Raw genomic sequence first — 20,018 nt, 5'->3', positions numbered from 1 at the left:
ATCTCCTTCAGGAAATTGGGTTTTCAGTTCACAGCAGACGATAGTTTCATAAATACAAGAACAAAGGGCAAATAAAAGAACAAAGTTGTATTTTTTCTCTCCTGTTTAACGCTAAACTTTATCTTAGATTAGATAAACTTTATTAATCCCTCTTAAGATCTCCTTCAGGAAATTGGGTTTTCAGTTCACAGCAGACGATAGTTTCATAAATACAAGAACAAAGGGCAAATAAAAGAACAAAGTTGTATTTTTTCTCTCCTGTTTAAGGCTAAACTTTATCTTAGATTAGATAAACTTTATTAATCCCTCTTAAGATCTCCTTCAGGAAATTGGGTTTTCAGTTCACAGCAGACGATAGTTTCATAAATACAAGAACAAAGTTCAAATAAAAGAACAAAGTGCAAATAAAAGAATAAAGTCCAAATGTAAAGAACCGATCACAGGAAATAACATAAAGAGAAGGATCATGATGACATAAGTTAAGCTAAACTTTTTCTTTAATTTCTGTCTTTTTTCTATTTCATTTAAGTTGTAAAAAGATAATCATTTAAAACAGGTCAGAAAAAACTTCACTAGGATATATTTTATTGAAGTAAATGTCTCTGTAGAAAATAATCTTTAATTCATCATTTATTTATTTTTAGAAATAATGCTTTAGAAGAGAAGAAAAAAAGGCTCAAGATTCTAATTTTATTGAAACACAACACTTTAAACGACACTTTAAAAGGTAACATCAGTATTAAGGGACTCATGCTCAACGACAGGAAGTGATGTCACTTCCTCTTCCAGATGTTGGGAACATTTCACCCAAAGAATAAATAGTTATTCTCGTCGAGAACGTCTTTTTCCCGACATATTCTCCGAGGTCAGGAGAAGCGCTGGCGACCCCTTCAGGAGGAGGAACTGTCGGGCGACCCCACGACCCCGTAGACCCGAGGCTCCAGGCGGACCCGAGGCTCCAGGCGGACCCGAGGCGGGTCACGGTTCACATTGGGGTCCAGGATCTCCTGGAGAGTCTCGCAGTACTTCGCCGCTTTCGTCCGCTCGTCTCGTCTGGGGTCGAGGCCCGGGTAGCTGCCCGACTCCTCCATGACCCGGTGAAGGTTCGCCAACGCCGCCGCCGCCGCTTCCCCCGATCCGCCGCCGGCGCCGCCGCAGGCCTGGCAGAGCAGCTCGGTGTGTCGGCGCAGCTGCGCGATGTCGGCGTCGGCGGCGACGTTCTGCCGCAGCAGCTCCTGCGTCTGCAGCGTCACGTCCAGCAGCCCCGAGCGCCGCAGGATCTCCACCGTGTTGAGGAAGCGACGCTGGCGCGAGGCGTCGTGCCCGACCTCCGACCCCGGGGCGGCCTCGTTGTCCGGGCGATGGTCGGGCCTGACCTCCGACCCCGTGCAGACCCTCTTGATCAGGTTGCGGGCGTCGCTGGCGGCTTTGTCCGGCGGCTTCTTTTTTTTTTTTAAAGAGAGAAAAATAAGATTTTAAAAAAACATTCGATTTGTTTTAATTAATTCAATCATTTCTATGTTTTAAAGTTTTTTGTTTTTTCAATTCATAATTTTACTCAATAATTCTTATATTGAAAAGTTCAATTTTAACTTTTATATTGAATTTGAATTTAAAATATTGAATTATATAATAATATGTAATAACAATAATAACAAATAATTAATTAGACTATTCATAAAAAAGAAAATCATTAAAAATCGTAAAGTAGTTTCAATATTTAAAGTCAATATTCTGATAGTTTTCTTATTTATTTATTTATTCCTGAAAAACATCAATCATTTTTATATTGAAAAGTTCAATTTTAACTTTTATATTGAATTTGAATTTAAAATATTGAATTATATAATAATATGTAATAACAATAATAACAAATAATTAATTAGACTATTCATAAAAAAGAAAATCATTAAAAATCATAAAGTAGTTTCAATATTTAAAGTCAATATTCTGATAGTTTTCTTATTTATTCCTGAAAAACATCAATCATTTTTATATTGAAAAGTTCAATTTTAACTTTTATATTGAATTTAACGGGGTTTTAATAAAATATTGAATTTTACAATAATGTGTAATAACAATAATAACAATACTATAATAATAACAAGAATAATTAATTCAACTATTCAACAAAATAAATAAGAAAATACATTTCATTAAAAATCCTAAAGTGAAAAGTTTCAATATTTAAAGTCAATATTCTGATAGTTTTCTTATTTATTTATTTATTTATTTATTCCAGAAGCATCAATAATTCTTATATTGAAAAGTTCAATTTTAACTTGTATATTGAATTTAAATTGTTAATTTAAAATATGGAATTATATACAAATATGTAATAACAATAATAACAAATAATTAATTAGACTATTCATTAAATAGTTAAAAATATATATATAATTAAAAATCCTGAAGTAGTTTCAATATTTAAAGTCAATATTCTGATTATTTATTTATTTATTCCAGAAGCATCAATAATTCTTATATTGAAAAGTTAAATTTTAACTTGTATATTGAATTTAAATTGTTAATTTAAAATATGGAATTATATACAAATATGTAATAACAATAATAACAAATAATTAATTAGACTATTCATTAAATAGTTAAAAATATACATATAATTAAAAATCCTGAAGTAGTTTCAATATTTAAAGTCAATATTCTGATTATTTATTTATTTATTCCAGAAGCATCAATAATTCTTATATTGAAAAGTTAAATTTTAACTTGTATATTGAATTTAAATTGTTAATTTAAAATATGGAATTATATACAAATATGTAATAACAATAATAAAAAATAATTAACTAGACTATTCATCAAATAGTTAAAAATATATATATATAATTAAAAATCCTGAAGTAGTTTCAATATTTAAAGTCAATATTCTGATTATTTATTTATTTATTCCAGAAGCATCAATAATTCTTATATTGAAAAGTTAAATTTTAACTTGTATATTGAATTTGAATTTAAAATATTGAATTATATAATAATATGTAATAACAATAATAACAAATAATTAATTAGACTATTCATAAAAAAGAAAATCATTAAAAATCCTAAAGTAGTTTCAATATTTAAAGTCAATATTCTGATAGTTTTCTTATTTATTTATTTATTCCTGAAAAACATCAATAATTTTTATATTGAAAAGTTCAATTTTAACTTTTATATTGAATTTAACAGGGTTTTAATAAAATATTGAATTTTACAATAATGTGTAATAACAATACTATAATAATAACAAGAATAATTAATTCAACTATTCAACAAAATCAATAAGAAAATACATTTCATTAAAAATCCTAAAGTGAAAAGTTTCAATATTTAAAGTCAATATTCTGATAGTTTTCTTATTTATTTATTTATTTATTCCAGAAGCATCAATAATTCTTAAATTGAAAAGTTAAATTTTAACTTTTATATTGAATTTAAATTGTTAATTTAAAATATGGAATTATATACAAATATGTAATAACAATAATAACAAATAATTAATTAGACTATTCATCAAATAGTTAAAAATATATATATATAATTAAAAATCCTAAAGTAGTTTCAATATTTAAAGTCAATATTCTGATTATTTATTTATTTATTCCAGAAGCATCAATAATTCTTATATTGAAAAGTTAAATTTTAACTTGTATATTGAATTTAAATTGTTAATTTAAAATATGGAATTATATACAAATATGTAATAACAATAATAACAAATAATTAACTAGACTATTCATCAAATAGTTAAAAATATATATATATAATTAAAAATCCTAAAGTAGTTTCAATATTTAAAGTCAATATTCTGATAGTTTTCTTATTTATTTATTTATTCCTGAAGCATAACAATAACTTTTAAACAAGTGATAATATGATGAAACTCAAAATATATAATATTTATAGTTTTTAGATGTATTACTCTAGTTTGTAGTATATTTGTTAACAGTTGAACAATAATGTAACAAACAAATGATCAATAAATCATATTTATTGGCCAATAAAAGTTGAATAAGTTGTGAAATAATAAAATGCAACATTACGTTGATATTTAAACTAAACCAGACGAAACTAAACTATGATTTTAAGAGATTTATCTTCAAAAACATGTCAAAGAACTTGATCTTCACCTCGTTTACTTGGTTCTTCCTGCAGGGCTGCGGCGCGAGGCGAGGGTACGAGCCGGGCGCCGGCGAGAAGGGGGTCTTACGCCCGGGGGGGTGTGTTTTCCGGGCCGGGGTCTTGAGGGTCTTGGGGGTCGGCTGCTGGAGGAGGATCAGGTGAGAGCCTCGACCCGGGATCTCCTCGGGCTGCGTGTGAACAAGTGTTTAATGAACGTGAAGGAAAAAGTAGAAAAATGATATAAGTTCATAAAAAAACTGCTTTATTTAAGTTTATATAATATAAATAAATAAATATACTTTAGTAATTTTAGTTTAGTATTTTAGTTAATGTTTGTCGACCATGAGTGACTTTTCATTTTGTTCAAACAGGACGTAAAATAAAATCTTTGTATATTTTTTGTATATTATTGTATTTGATTCTAATTTTATTTAAAAAAAATGTATATATTATATTATTATCTATCTATCTATCTATCTATCTATCTATCTATCTATCTATCTATCTATCTATCTATCTATCTGTCTGTCTGTCTGTCTGTCTGTCTGTCTGTCTGTCTATCTATCTATCTATCTATCTATCTATCTATCTATCTATCTGTGTGTCTGTCTGTCTATCTATCTATCTGTGTGTCTGTCTGTCTATCTATCTATCTATCTATCTATCTATCTATCTGTGTGTCTGTCTGTCTGTCTGTCTGTCTATCTATCTATCTATCTATCTATCTATCTATCTATCTATCTATCTATCTATCTATCTATCTATCTATCTATCTATCTATCTATCTATCTATCTATCTATCTATCTATCTGTGTGTCTGTCTGTCTGTCTATCTATCTATCTATCTATCTATCTGTGTGTCTGTCTGTCTGTCTATCTATCTATCTATCTGTCTATCTGTGTGTCTGTCTGTCTGTCTATCTATCTATCTATCTATCTATCTGTGTGTCTGTCTGTCTGTCTATCTATCTATCTATCTATCTATCTATCTATCTGTGTGTCTGTCTGTCTGTCTATCTATCTATCTATCTATCTATCTATCTATCTATCTATCTGTGTGTCTGTCTGTCTGTCTATCTATCTATCTATCTGTCTATCTGTGTGTCTGTCTGTCTGTCTATCTATCTATCTATCTATCTATCTGTGTGTCTGTCTGTCTGTCTATCTATCTATCTATCTATCTATCTATCTGTGTGTCTGTCTGTCTATCTATCTATCTATCTATCTATCTGTGTGTCTGTCTGTCTGTCTATCTATCTGTGTGTCTGTGTGTCTGTCTGTCTGTCTGTCTGTCTATCTATCTATCTATCTATCTATCTATCTATCTATCTGTGTGTCTGTCTATCCATCCATCCATCCATCCATCCATCCATCCATCCATCCATCCATCCATCCATCCATCCATCCATCCATCCATCCATCTATCTATCTATCTATCTATCTATCTATGTGTCTATCTATCTATCTATCTATCTATCTATCTATCTATCTATCTATCTGTGTGTCTGTCTGTCTATCTATCTATCTATCTTAATCTAATCTAATTTATATAAAAAATTAAAATCAAATACAATAAAATACAGAAAATATACAAAGATTCTATTTTATTTTTAATAATTAAATTAAATAACTTTTATTTCGAATGGTATCATTTTTGATTGTAATAATTCTAAAAAATCTAACATTTTCAAAAGGTGTTCTGATGAGATTCTATTTACACGTAGAGTTTGAAATGTTAATCCAATAATAATAAAGAAAAATAAATGTTCTTTATTTTTTACTTTAAAATTCAATATTCAATTGCGTCACCAGACGATTCTGTTGAATATTCAATGAAGGATCATTGGAATCATAACATTTAATTTACTAATAAATTAGAATTCAACCTTTCAATATAGAAAATGGAATTAAATGATTTAAAACATAATTAAAGCTTAAAATGTATTTGTAAAAAAGTCAATATTTTAAATCTTAAATTCATTATTCTGATGATAAACTTAGTAGTTTATAGTTAATTATAGTTATAGTTACTGTTGATGATAATATTGTGACGTATGGAGAAGAAAAGAAAAGAAGATTATCTTTGTCAACAGCTGGCCTTAAATAAGAGTAAAACATGGCAACCGTTAACCCTGGAGCTATCTATGGGTCAAGGTGACCCGGAGGCCTCAAAACAAAAGTGTTTGCAGTATCCTTGCGTTGTCTCAGGGTCAAGGTGACCCGAAGGCCTGAAATCAAATGTGTTTGCAGTATCCCTTGTGTTGTCTCAGGGTCAAGGTGACCCGGAGGCCTCAAATCAAATGTGTTTGCAGTATCCTTGCGTTGTCTCAGGGTCAAGGTGACCCGAAGGCCTGAAATCAAATGTGTTTGCAGTATCCCTTGCGTTGTCTCAGGGTCAAGGTGACCCGGAGGCCTGAAATCAAATGTGTTTGCAGTATCCCTTGCGTTGTCTCAGGGTCAAGGTGACCCGAAGGCCTGAAATGAAATGTGTTTGCAGTATCCCTTGCGTTGTTTCAGGGTCAAGGTGACCCGAAGGCCTGAAATCAAATGTGTTTGCAGTATCCCTTGCGTTGTCTCAGGGTCAAGGTGACCCGGAGGCCTGAAATCAAATGTGTTTGCAGTATCCCTTGCGTTGTCTCAGGGTCAAGGTGACCCGGAGGCCTCAAATCAAATGTGTTTGCAGTATCCCTTGCGTTGTCTATGGGTCAACGTCCTCCCTGGCTTCCATAAATACATTAGAGTGATGGAGGTCGTTTGTCAGAGGCAACACAAGGGATACCACAAGCACATTACAGCAAGGGTTAAGACAAGATGGACACGAGTGAACCCCGAGCGACCTGAGCCACGAGCAGGTTCTGGACGATGAAGATCGGCTGGTTCTGCCTCGTCTGGACGTTCTCTGAAGACCCCGTGCTTCGCTCGGAACCGACCCGCGGCCATTCTGACCCGTTGTCTGCCAATCAAAGAAGAGACGCTGAAGTTATACTTTCTTGAGAGAGAAAAATAATATTTAAAAAACATTAGATTTGTTTTACTTAATTCAATCATTTCTATAATAAGTTTTTTTTTCATTGAATAATTTTACTCAATACTTCTTATGTTGAAAAGTTCAACAAGTTCAACTTTTATATTGAATTTAACTGGTTTTTAATGTAAAATATTGAATTTTACAAAAATATATCATAACAATAATAACAATACTATAATAATAACAAATAATTAATAAGACTTTTCAACAAAATAGTAAAAAAAAAAAAAAAAAAAAAAAAAAAGGAAAATGTTTCAATATTTAAAGTCAATATTCTTATAGTTTTCTTATTTATTTATTTCGGATTCATAACAATAACTTTTAAACAAATGATAAAGTGATAATATGATGAAACTCAAAATATATTATAGTTATAGTTGTATTTATAGATGTATTACACTACTCTTTGTAGTATATTTGTTGAACAATAATTTAACAAATAAATGATCAATAAATCATATTTATTGGCCAATAAAAGTTGAATAAGTTGTGAAATAATAAAATGCAACATTACGTTGATATTAAAACTAAACCAGACGAAACTAAACTATGATTTCAAGAGATTTATCTTCAAAAACATGTCAAAGAACTTGATCTTCACCTCGTTTACTAAAATGTACTTTATTTCTTTATTAAAATTCTCTTCCCACGACCTTCTGGAACATTTGTTGTCGTTCTTTATCTTCCTCGCGGGTCATGACCTTTTTAAACTAGTGCTAACTTTGTGTTTGAGGCGCTTGAGGGCCGCAGAAAATGACTTGACGGGCAGGATTTGGCCCCCGAGTCTGAAATATAATACGATCACAACTTCCTTCTCTACACATTGTATTACTAGTGATGTCACCATTAAATATCTTTTTTACATGTTTAGTCGAGGCTTGTAACTATTGTGTAACCGGTTACACGCAGTTGCACTTTACCACCACCAGAGGGTTCTGTCTCCACCTAATAATCCCATTACAGCAAAGCCCTTCCAGTAGTTATCAGACACATTTGATCTTCAAATCAATTATAGCCGACATAACAGATACTTCACTGAACTTTATTAAATGTGGTACACGTCGCTCAATAGTACTTCCACTAATACTACGAAGCCGAACTATATTAATATTATCATTTATGTCCATTTTAAACCACATAGAATTGTTTTACTTGTCGTATAATTGTTCATTAAATACTGTGAGTTGTCGCTGTCAAAAGTTTCAAAACTTTATTGACAACAAAGTCTACCAAATAGTCCTGCAACTATACATAATATGTAAATTGTAAATGAAAAAATGTATGCGGTGCTGCTGAATCATGAGTTGACTGTATCCTCTTGTCCTCAGTCATCGCAGGATTTCATTGTTTATTGTGCTGTGCACTGACTGCTGCCATCTAGTGGCCGGATACTAATTGCGACACAAATGAACACTGACTAGTATAAAACTATATATATTATTTGACTTAAATGTTAAAATGCAAACGCTTGACTTGTTTAAAATATAATTATTATTTATAATAATAATAATAATATAAAAATACATGATACTGAACTACAATAATGACAAGAAAATTAAAGTGATTTATTCTCTAATATTTCCACGTTTGCAGCTAAAACTGATCAAATGCATTAGTTTGTCGTGCGACGAGACGTCAACTCACCAGAGAACCCGGAGTCTTTGTCGGAGCTGCTGCTGCACGAGCCTCGTCCACCGGACGAGCCTCTGGCGTCTCTCATGGCCAGGAGCGTTGAACTGTTGCGCTTCTCTTTGGCTCGCTTGGAGGACGAGGCTTCGCTCGGACACGCCTTCTCGCCGCCCGGCATCCTGACCCCTGACCCCTGGTGGACACGCGCGAGCTTTTATTCTACTCACAGTTAAACTTTCTGTACCGTCACTGAAACATCCTCAGGGGCCAGGTTATGAACTCAGACGGTTGTGATGTGTTGGTGAAGCTTCATGAAACAGTGTCATGTTGTTCAAGGGTCAGTAGGTGGCGCCATCAGTTTAAAAATGATGTTTCATTAGAACAGTTGTTCAAAACAAAGGAAAATAGTGCAGAGATGCCATCTAGTGGACTCTGAAGATAATGACACTGCTTCATGAAGCTTCATCGACACATCACTACCATCTAGTGGACTCTGAAGATAATGACACTGTTTCATGAAGCTTCATCAACACATCACTACCATCTAGTGGACTCTGAAGATAATGACACTGTTTCATGAAGCTTCATTAACACATCACTACCATCTAGTGGACTCTGAAGATAATGACACTGTTTCATGAAGCTTCATCAACACATCACTACCATCTAGTGGACTCTGAAGATAATGACACTGTTTCATGAAGCTTCATCAACACATCACTACCATCTAGTGGACTCTGAAGATAATGACACTGTTTCATGAAGCTTCATCGACACATCACTACCATCTAGTGGACTCTGAAGATAATGACACTGTTTCATGAAGCTTCATCGACACATCACTACCATCTAGTGGACTGTGAAGATAATGACACTGATTCATGAAGCTTCATCAACACATCACTACCATCTAGTGGACTGTGAAGATAATGACACTGATTCATGAAGCTTCATCAACACATCACTACCATCTAGTGGACTGTGAAGATAATGACACTGTTTCATGAAGCTTCATCAACACATCACTACCATCTAGTGGACTCTGAAGATAATGACACTGTTTCATAGAGCTTCATCGACACATCACTACCATCTAGTGGACTGGGAAGATAATGACACTGTTTCATGAAGCTTCATCAACACATCACTACCATCTAGTGGACTCTGAAGATAATGACACTGTTTCATGAAGCTTCATCGACACATCGCTACCATCTAGTGGACTCTGAAGATAATGACACTGTTTCATGAAAGCTTCATCAACACATCACTACCATCTAGTGGACTCTGAAGATAATGTCACTGTTTCATGAAGCTTCATCGACACATCACTACCATCTAGTGGACTCTGAAGATAATGACACTGTTTCATGAAGCTTCATCGACACATCACTACCATCTAGTGGACTCTGAAGATAATGACACTGTTTCATGAAGCTTCATCGACACATCACTACCATCTAGTGGACTCTGAAGATAATGACACTGTTTCATGAAGCTTCATTAACACATCACTACCATCTAGTGGACTGTGAAGATAATGACACTGATTCATGAAGCTTCATCAACACATCACTACCATCTAGTGGACTCTGAAGATAATGAAACTGTTTCATGAAGCTTCATCAATACATCCCTAGTTGTCAGGCCAAAAAAAAGAAAATCCCAAAAGAAAAACCATAGAAAAAAAAGGTCAACAAATAAATAATTATTTTTAATTAAAACTATTTATAAACCAGTTATAAATGTGATAATTATGACATAAAACAATTTATTTCTAAATATAATAAAGATATTCAGTCAAATTATTTTGCGAGAACAGAAATATTCACGAAAAGGTAAAAGAAAAAAAGCAGGGAAATGTTTGAAAGAACTTTTAGAACTTTTTTTTTTCAAGTTACTACTACTATTAATTACAGACTGATTATACAAAATATTTATCTCTAAAAAAAAAAGTAGCGAGGATATAAATAAATAAATATAACGTGACTTTTTCAGATTGATAATCCAAAAGTCAGATTATTCACCAGGTCAACTGTTGTTAGACTACTTAATAAATAGAAATATTGCTTTAAATAAGTGTAAAATAATTGCACTAGTGTCTGTCTTGTACTAATGATTACGGTTGACATGTTTATCATTATTTTATAATAATTTTTGTAGTTTTTTGGGAATTCTTTTATCATTTTAACTAAAATTAATAGATTTTTCTGTTGATTATTTTTGTATTTATACTGTATGTACTACGTTTCATCTTTTTTGTGAACGAACAAAAAAATGAAAACTTTTAACCCACATGTGTATGTTTTACGTTAGTTCCTCAAACGCCTCAGCGCTCGACCCGCCCTCGATTATGTAACAGCGTTTCCTGTCTTCGTCCACATTGTCCTGAAAACTTCACTTTTTAAACGCATTTCTCAAACTTCCACGCAGCGACAAACACGCACAACATGCCTCTGGTCCAGCAGGAAAGACTGGCATCTCTAACTGGGAGGTTTTCTATGATCAACCAGCTCGTCTGGGTTGGTTAACTGGAGTTAATATTAGCGACTTCTCGTCAAGCTGCCGAGTTAACGACAGAATCACCGGACGATTTCAAAATAAAATCATTCTAAAACTAGTGGAAACTTCTTATTTACGATCAATAAATTATTTTTAAAAACACGAGTCGAAACTTACCTCAATATTTCCCGCGAGAAGTGAAATAAAACCTAAACGTGATCACGTGGTGAGACCGTGAACGCGCCATTCCAGACGCGACGTTCAAGGACCAGGACGCACGAGCTGCAGGATCGGAGCCGCAGAAGGACCAGCAAGAGTCCGGATCACCTCACGTGAACCCGGGACTTGGACCACAAACACCTTCCAGACACAAAGCGAGCGTCTCTGCGCCAGCTCGACGCTCATTGGTCCATCAGGCCGACGCGCCGGCCAATCAGAAGCGAGTGCACGCGAGAAACAGCTGAGAGAAGATAAAGTTAAAAACTTTCAATTTTTTTTTTCCTGGTGAATTCTGGGTAAATCCGGACGCTGGACACGAACAGGAAGTTGCAGCTTTATTTTCACATTTAAAACAATGAGCTCAAAACATTTGTTCACAAGATCCACACAATAATACTTTTCTACAGCAGCTGCAAGAGTAAAACACGTCCTCGTGTAGTTTCGCCTCTTCCTCGCCCGGCGACCCTGGATGACCTTCAGGGTCCTGAGGTCAGCAGACTGGAGAGGTCGTCCAGTGCGGGGTGTCTGCTGACCTGCAGGGTCTCCGGCGAGGAGAACTTGTTAAAAGTGGCGCAGATTTCTCCCGTCTTGGCCTCGGCGGCCGCAGTGGCCAGTGTGTGCATGACCCGGAGCAGGGTCGCCTCGCTGGGGGGGGGGATATTAATACAGGGAAAAAGAAACAATAACTTTGTAAAGAACGAATGTCTCAAAGTGTGCATCAGAAAAATAAAAATGTTTTTGAAATTTAAATTGTTAAATTTTACATTTCAAATGTTGAAATCTTTACTAAACGTCGTAGCGTCAAATGGTTTGAATAATCGTCTTCAATAATTTATATAATAAAAGGTTGTAAAAAACAAACAAAATAAATTAAATATTGACATAATACCACCATTTTTACAGTAGTTTTAACAGTATTTAAACAAAAAAAATACATCTAAAGTGTCATTATCTTACATGGAAATTCATAAATTAAATAGATTTCAGTCCATAGAATTTTTTATTCAATTATTTCCATATTTTAATTCAATAATTAAAAGTATTTTGGGATTTATTTTTAATCATTTAATTTATTATGTTTATTTAATACATTATTTTTTAACTTTGTGTGAAAACTACATGTTTGCAAAATAATTTTTATATTGAATTTAAAAAGCTACAATCTTTATTCCAACCAAATACTTGAAAAAAATAAAGTCAACATTTCATATGGAAATTTTGAAAAGTTGATTCTTAAAAACGTAAATTTATTTCAAAATGTTAAGCATCAAACTATCGTTTATATAATTGTATTACATTTCTATAGCGAAAGGTTTAAGGAAATAAACTAATTGGGGGAAAACATTTTTTAAATCAATTATTTAACCGTTTACCAATTCGTTAATAGTACTAGTATTAGTAGTAGTATCAGTTGAAGTACTATTGAGCGACGTGTACCATGTAAAACGTTTAATAAAGTTCAGTGAAGTATCGGTTACGTCGGCTATAATTAATTTGAAGATCAAATGTGTATGATTACTACTGGAAGGGCTTTGCTGTAATGGGATTATTAGGTGACGACAGAACCCTCCAGTGGTTATAAAGTGCGACTGCGTGTAATCAGTTAATTTAGTCCTTGTATCATTTGATCAGTTTCTCATCGACACGTCGTCGTATCAACACTAGTCTCACCTGCCCACGTGCAGACTGGAGGTCAGGCACCAGGCGGCCTCGCCCTCCGGGGTCGGCGGCTCCTGCAGGACCTGACGGGCCAGACAGAGGGCGGCGCCGGCCAGGTGAACGGGCAGAACCACCACACACTGGTTCTCCAGCAGCGACAGCTCCAGCAGGTAGCGGGCCATCCACAGCACCTGCACCAGACCAGGTGAGGTCAAACAGGTGGAACAAACGAAGGTGAAGAGCACGACCTTGACGCTGCAGCGAGCCAGCGACGCCAGGATGAGCAGGAAGTGCAGAGGAGAACAGAACGACAGGTCGAACTTCAGCCCGGAGAGGACTTTACGCTCCATCCTCAGCAGCTGGTGCGTGGTGTAGGTGTGGTCCATCAGGTAACACAGCCCAGACACCTGAGGACGAGAGGATACACAACTTCGGTCCCTGCGGCAGTCGCTCAAAACCAGGCGCGAGAAAAATGACTGTACACTTGAATATTTGTTTTTGTACCTCAGCGAGATTCAACAGGACTGATTATTAAAACATACACTTATTGGTCTTAAAATTATAAATTTGATTAATTATAATTTTAACTAGTCAAGCGTATATAACCATTGTTTTTTTTTACTATTCCGTGTTCATTTGTGTCGCAAATCAATGTCCGGCCACTAGATGGCAGCAGTCAGTACACAGTATAATAAACAATGAAATCCTGCGATGACTGAGGACAAGAGGATACAGTAGACTCATGAATCAGCAGCACCGCAAACATTTTTTTTATTTACAATTGACGTGAAAATATTCATGCCTTTTGTTGCAATTAAACTTCAAGCCTCTAGATGGCAGCAGTCATTACGTACCGCCGCAGTTAAAAGAACAACGAAATCCTGCAAGATGACTGAGGACGAGAGGAAACAGTCAACTCTGGCAGCTTTTAAAGTTGCCGATGAAGTAATATATCAGGATATATACATTTTTTAGGAGACCATATGAATATTCAAAAGCAAGCGCTTTGTGACCCTGGTCTAGAAAGGCGCTATATAAATAGAGATTATTATTATTTTATAGATATTTTTCCTGGGAGATCCTGCCATGACTGAGGACGAGAGGATACAGTGACTACAGCAGCTTTTAAAGCTGATGTTTGGACATATTTTGGTTTGAAAACAAATTACGACTTCGTCAAGAGTCATGTGGTCTGTAAATACTACAACACCAGAGTCAAGTACTGGACAATACTACACATATATCCTTGTTACTACACTATCACAACACCAGAGTCAAGTACTGGACAATACTACACATATATACTTGTTACTACACTATCACAACACCAGAGTCAAGTACTGGACAATACTACACATATATACTTGTTACTACACTATCACAACACCAGAGTCAAGTACTGGACAATACTACACATATATACTTGTTACTACACTATCACAACACCAGAGTCAAGTTCTGGACAATACTACACATATATACTTGTTACTACACTATCACAACACCAGAGTCAAGTACTGGACAATACTACACATATATACTTGTTACTACACTATCACAACACCAGAGTCAAGTTCTGGACAATACTACACATATATACTTGTTACTACACTATCACAACACCAGAGTCAAGTACTGGACAATACTACACATATATACTTGTTACTACACTATCACAACACCAGAGTCAAGTTCTGGACAATACTACACATATATACTTGTTACTACACTATCACAACACCAGAGTCAAGTATTGGACAATACTACACGTATATACTTGTTACTACACTATCACAACACCAGAGTCAAGTACTGGACAATACTACACATATATACTTGTTACTACACTACAGTATAGTACTGTAGTATCGTGACGCCTCACCTCAGGAAGAAGACTCTCCTCCTTCTTTGCAGCCACGAACAGACAAACCATCCCCAGGAGCTGCAAGTTACTCGTGGACACCTTGACGAGCCTCAGCGCTCGGTTCAGGAGGTGGATCGACAGATACAACGTGTCATCCTGGAAGTTCATGATCTCCTGGAAAACAAAGTGTTGCAGGACAAACTCAAGGTCATGTCACATCTGCGCCGATATCAAAAACGGCCTCACGACCATTTCTTAACATCAGTTAAAACATTCCCACAATGCACTGCAATTTATTCTCATGATAAAGATGACGTTCATAGTTTATTTGTCTGTGAAACATTTGAAGAACATTTTTGTAAGAAAATAGTTTTATTTTGAAAAAAGAAAAAGATGGAAATCTATATTTTTTCAGTCGGGTTTACTCGAAAATAAACTTGTAAAATAGTGAAAACGAGAGAAATAAACAGATTTATTTTTCAATTATATTCATGGACCGACCTTGGGATAAAGTCGACATTAAACTGTGTTTCCTAAAAAAGGTTTAGAAACTTCTCCTGGCTGAATGAAGGTCATCTTCAGGAACGTTGAGAAGTTGAAGGAACAGAACATATTCGTCTGGAATATCACGAGTTTATTTATCTTTTTAAAGCTTCGTTTAGAGCATTTTTAGTGATCGTTCATCGTGTGTAGCGCAACAATGGCGCCCCCTGCTGTATAAATCATACAATTTGAATTTCACTAATTTTTTTCCAGATACGGAATTATTGAAGTAAATAAAATTATAATAAATACACAAAATGTTCGGGAATTTTTGTACAAAATCCAAACTTTTCCGCCTCCATTACATGTGATATACAACACTTTATTCTAAAACAAATGTCATTAATCTCTTATCCGTCTCCATTATCGACCACAGAAATGACTCACGTGGACCTGGACGAGCCAGTCGACGAGGACGGCTCTGGTGCTGTCGGTGAAATGTCGAGGCAGGTCTGTGTTTGGGAAACAACTTTTTCCTTGAGATTTCTGCCCAGAAAAAGAAAAAAAAAAAAGATGAATTTTCAGCAGATATTTTTCTAGTTCTCACTAAAAGCCATTTATAAGTCCAAAAGTTAAAACTTTATCTTCAACTAATGTTGAATTTAAAAACTGACGTTATATTTACAATGTTTTCCAACCGTTACTCAGGATGTTTAACAGAAACAAGTACAAGAAGGATGTGTCTCGCCTGCAGTTCATACAAAACTCTGCAGCCAGAATTCTGAGCCGCTCTAGTAGAAGAACTCACATTTCTCCTTCAAACTCTTCACTGGCTGCCAGTTTCTTTCAGGATCATTTTAAAATTCTGGTTCTTACTTTCAGATCTATTCATGGTCAGACCTTCCATCAGTGATCTGATCCAGACTTACACCCCAGCTCGGGCTCTGAGGATCAGAATCTACTGATGGTTCCTGAACTTCAGGACCAGAGGAGGGAAATCCTTCCAGATTGTTGCTCCTAAGCTTTGGAACCATCTCTGTGTTTGATGATCTACGGACTCCTTCAAGAAACATCTGTGTTTGATGATCTACGGACTCCTTCAAGAAACATCTGTGTTTGATGATCTACTGACTCCTTCAAGAAACATCTGTGTTTGATGATCTACTGACTCCTTCAAGAAACATCAGTGTTTGATGATCTACTGACTCCTTCAAGAAACATCTGTGTTTGATGATCTACTGACTCCTTCAAGAAACATCTGTGTTTGATGATCTACTGACTCCTTCAAGAAACATCTGTGTTTGATGATCTACTGACCCTTCAAGAAACATCTGTGTTTGATGATCTACTGACTCCTTCAAGAAACATCTGTGTTTGATGATCTACTGACTCCTTCAAGAAACATCAAGACACTTTTATTCTAGCTTTTCCTTGATTCTCTGAGACTCTTGTATCATCTTGATCTTTAAAAGTATATATTTTATTGAATATTGTTTTGATTGTTTAAGCGCTTTGTGACCCTGGTCTGGAAAAGCTCTACAAATATTACTTAAATATCCTTTTTAAATGTGTTATAAATGTACATAGTTATTCACGCAGTGAAGAACAAAACTCACCATCATGTCCAGAAACACCTCCCAGGCGTACGTCCGGTCCAGCATCAGGTCCAGCTTCTCCAGAGCCGTCTGGACCTCGCGTCGCAGCAGACCCGGCATCAGCGCCAGCAGACTCTCGAAGCCCTGCAGGCCGGGGTTGAAGAGAAGCAGCGGACGCTCCAAACATCCGTCTGAGACAAGAGACGCCGGTTCAGCCTTCAGGTCTCGCACGGGTCACCTGGTCTAGAGTCGCCTCGGTCACGAGTCAGTCGACCTGGTCTAGAGTCAGTCGACCTGGTCTAGAGTCACTCGACCTGGTCTAGAGTCACTCGACCTGGTCTAGAGTCAGTCGACCTGGTCTAGAGTCACTCGACCTGGTCTAGAGTCACTCGACCTGGTCTAGAGTCACTCGACCTGGTCTAGAGTCACTCGACCTGGTCTAGAGTCACTCGACCTGGTCTAGAGTCACTCGACCTGGTCTAGAGTCACTCGACCTGGTCTAGAGTCACTCGACCTGGTCTAGAGTCACTCGACCTGGTCTAGAGTCACTCGACCTGGTCTAGAGTCACTCGACCTGGTCTAGAGTCACTCGACCTGGTCTAGAGTCACTCGACCTGGTCTAGAGTCACTCGACCTGGTCTAGAGTCACTCGACCTGGTCTAGAGTCACTCGACCTGGTCTAGAGTCACTCGACCTGGTCTAGAGTCACTCACCCTGGTCCAGAGTCACTCACCCTGGTCCAGAGTCACTCACCCTGGTCCAGAGTCACTCACCCTGGTCCAGAGTCACTCACCCTGGTCCAGAGTCACTCACCCTGGTCCAGAGTCACTCACCCTGGTCCAGAGTCAGTCACCCTGGTCCAGAGTCAGTCACCCTGGTCCAGAGTCAGTCACCCTGGTCCAGAGTGAGTCACCCTGGTCCAGAGTGAGTCACCCTGGTCCAGAGTGAGTCACCCTGTTCTAGAGTGAGTCACCCTGGTCTAGAGTGAGTCAACCTGGTCTAGAGTGAGTCAACCTGGTCTAGAGTGAGTCACCCTGGTCCAGAGTGAGTCACCCTGGTCCAGAGTGAGTCACCCTGGTCCAGAGTGAGTCACCCTGGTCCAGAGTGAGTCACCCTGGTCTAGAGTGAGTCACCCTGGTCTAGAGTGAGTCACCCTGTTCTAGAGTGAGTCACCCTGGTCCAGAGTGAGTCACCCTGGTCCAGAGTGAGTCAACCTGGTCTAGAGTCAACCTGGTCTAGAGTCACCTGCGACGCCAGCCACCGTCAGACCGTCTTCCCGCAGACCCACGATCAAGCCGTCACCCCCTCGCCCCGGATACTTCTGTCGACGGCAGATCCAGAAAGTTCGGACGGAGGCGTTTGACTAAAACTTTATTGATCCTTGAAACCAAGACGTTAATTGAAAATGATCGACACGAGAGAGAAGATCGAACCCATTTGCAGTCGGCCTCCATCTTGACCAAACTCATCCTGGACTCGTCCACGTCCAGCGGCGCCCAGCGGTCCGGGGGCCCACAGTTGTTGGCCCAGGATCTCAGAGGGACCCGTCGCTCGTCCGCCTGAAGGAAAGTCACGTCATTAAAAGTTGACGTTAATGGAAAAAACCTTTTCTTTTGACAAGTTTATCCAAGTTTTTTTTTTTTCTTCAAAATACAAATCACTTTGCATTTAAAATAAACAAAACGATTGAAATGAAATACTTAAAGTTATACAACTATTTAGATAAAGTGATGAGGAAATAACCATATTTAAAATCAAAAGTATAAACATTATAATATACACGTTTAAACTCAAGCCAAAGAGAAAATAAATTCACATTTTAGATTAAATATTTCCAAAAAAACTACTTTAAGAGCAACTTTACATGCAGACAACTTTCTTTTTGGGTTCTTAAGAGTTTAAAATTAATAGTAAAAGTACATTAACAGCAGTTTGAAAGTGCTCGCTTAAGTGTTTATTAAATCCAACAGTGGCTAACTAGCATTAGCGCTAGCATTAGCATTAGCATTAGCAAGCCTCCAATCAGCTGCGACGACTAACAGGTGAACACAATTAACTACTTTAAAGCTCATTATTTACAACCTTTCGCACTCAAATAAATAACAAGATATGAGATAATAAATCATCATGTTATAGTTCAAATGTTATATAAAAAAAAAGAGACAGTTAACGTCAGCAAATCGAACCTTTAAAAACTAAAAAAATAAAAACTCTAAAGAGGTTGTGTCACGTGATCACCTTCGTGCGTAAGTCCAGCAGAGGCTTGGTGTCGCAGAACCCGGTCCTGGCCATGATCCCTGCCGGGCCACTGCAGCTACTTATCCACGAGCGACAGAAGGAGAGCCTGAAGCCGAGAGAGAGACGCCATGACGCGCTCACCTGCCGCTCTATATGTACACCTGCGAGGGGGCGGGGCTTACGCTGCTGGAGATGAAGAAAAAAACATCTTTTATTTTTATTTACCAGACGAACTTTATTTTTAACGGTGACGTAAACCGAGCCATTTAGTGACAACGTACACACTTTTATTTTGAAAGGAACTAGAACTGATATTGTTATATAATAAATGTCTCGCTTTAAATGTCAGATTAATTATTATTAATTTGTTCGACATTAAAATACTTATGCCTTCATATCTATTTCTTTAAATACGTAGGTATTTTTGTGACGTTCATGTCCACTTCCTGTCTTTTTAGCCCTGCTTCCGGTTTTAATCTGCGGTTAAAAAGATTCAACTTGACTGTGAGATCCGCTGCTGGAATCAATTATATTAATTTGCTTATTAGACGATCTTTAAATTATTTATCTTTATCGAACTTTTGTTGGTTTTTGATCTATATATTAAAACCCGAAGAATTTTATTTTATTTTATTTTATTTTATTTAGGGAATAAGTGGCATAAAATGGATGGAAA

General features: G+C 36.4%; 2 protein-coding genes across 3 annotated transcripts; both read right to left on the bottom strand.

Moving 5' to 3' along the window:
• Positions 1 to 676: 676 nt before the first annotated feature.
• Positions 677 to 11,657, bottom strand: LOC148074673 (uncharacterized). 2 transcript variants are annotated; one of them, XM_087796290.1, is made up of 5 exons: positions 11,462 to 11,657; positions 8,798 to 8,975; positions 6,963 to 7,078; positions 4,134 to 4,313; positions 677 to 1,442 (listed from the first exon to the last, which is right to left on the bottom strand). In XM_087796290.1, exons 2-5 carry the CDS (start codon positions 8,958 to 8,960, stop codon positions 891 to 893), a joined length of 1,011 nt encoding a protein of 336 aa, XP_087652416.1. In that variant the 5' UTR covers positions 8,961 to 8,975; positions 11,462 to 11,657; the 3' UTR covers positions 677 to 890. The 2 variants fall into 2 exon arrangements, with proteins under 2 accessions (XP_087652416.1, XP_087652417.1); XM_087796291.1 differs by having other exon boundaries at positions 677 to 1,439.
• A 235-nt stretch (positions 11,658 to 11,892) lies between these two features.
• ccnp (cyclin P) lies at positions 11,893 to 19,455 on the bottom strand. Its single transcript, XM_087795818.1, has 9 exons — positions 19,343 to 19,455; positions 18,538 to 18,663; positions 18,350 to 18,425; positions 17,126 to 17,295; positions 15,957 to 16,055; positions 15,045 to 15,200; positions 13,411 to 13,569; positions 13,175 to 13,353; positions 11,893 to 12,148 (listed from the first exon to the last, which is right to left on the bottom strand). The coding sequence occupies exons 1-9, from the start codon at positions 19,394 to 19,396 to the stop codon at positions 11,980 to 11,982; spliced, it is 1,188 nt and encodes a 395-aa protein (XP_087651944.1). The 5' UTR covers positions 19,397 to 19,455; the 3' UTR covers positions 11,893 to 11,979.
• Positions 19,456 to 20,018: the final 563 nt, after the last annotated feature.

The sequence above is a fragment of the Callionymus lyra genome, chromosome 7 (genome assembly GCF_982586985.1).
Source record: "Callionymus lyra chromosome 7, fCalLyr1.hap1.1, whole genome shotgun sequence".
NCBI classification, from domain to species: Eukaryota; Metazoa; Chordata; class Actinopteri; order Syngnathiformes; family Callionymidae; genus Callionymus; species Callionymus lyra.
The sequence above is the reverse complement of the archived record's forward strand: the minus strand, read 5'-3'. Positions and strand labels throughout refer to the sequence as shown.

Coding starts and splice junctions, on each gene's coding strand:
- LOC148074673 (XM_087796290.1), bottom strand. CDS start 8,960: ATGCCGGGCGGCGAGAAGGCGTGTCCGAGCGAAGCCTCGTCCTCCAAG. Junction 4,314..6,962: donor AGAACCTGCTCGTGGCTCAG/GTCGCTCGGGGT, acceptor GTTCACACGCAG/CCCGAGGAGATCCCGGGTCG. Junction 1,443..4,133: donor GGAAGAACCAAGTAAACGAG/GTGAAGATCAAG, acceptor AAAAAAAAAAAG/AAGCCGCCGGACAAAGCCGC.
- ccnp (XM_087795818.1), bottom strand. CDS start 19,396: ATGGCCAGGACCGGGTTCTGCGACACCAAGCCTCTGCTGGACTTACGC. Junction 13,570..15,044: donor AGGAGAGTCTTCTTCCTGAG/GTGAGGCGTCAC, acceptor TCTCGTCCTCAG/GTGTCTGGGCTGTGTTACCT. Junction 12,149..13,174: donor TCCAGTCTGCACGTGGGCAG/GTGAGACTAGTG, acceptor CCCCCCCCCCAG/CGAGGCGACCCTGCTCCGGG.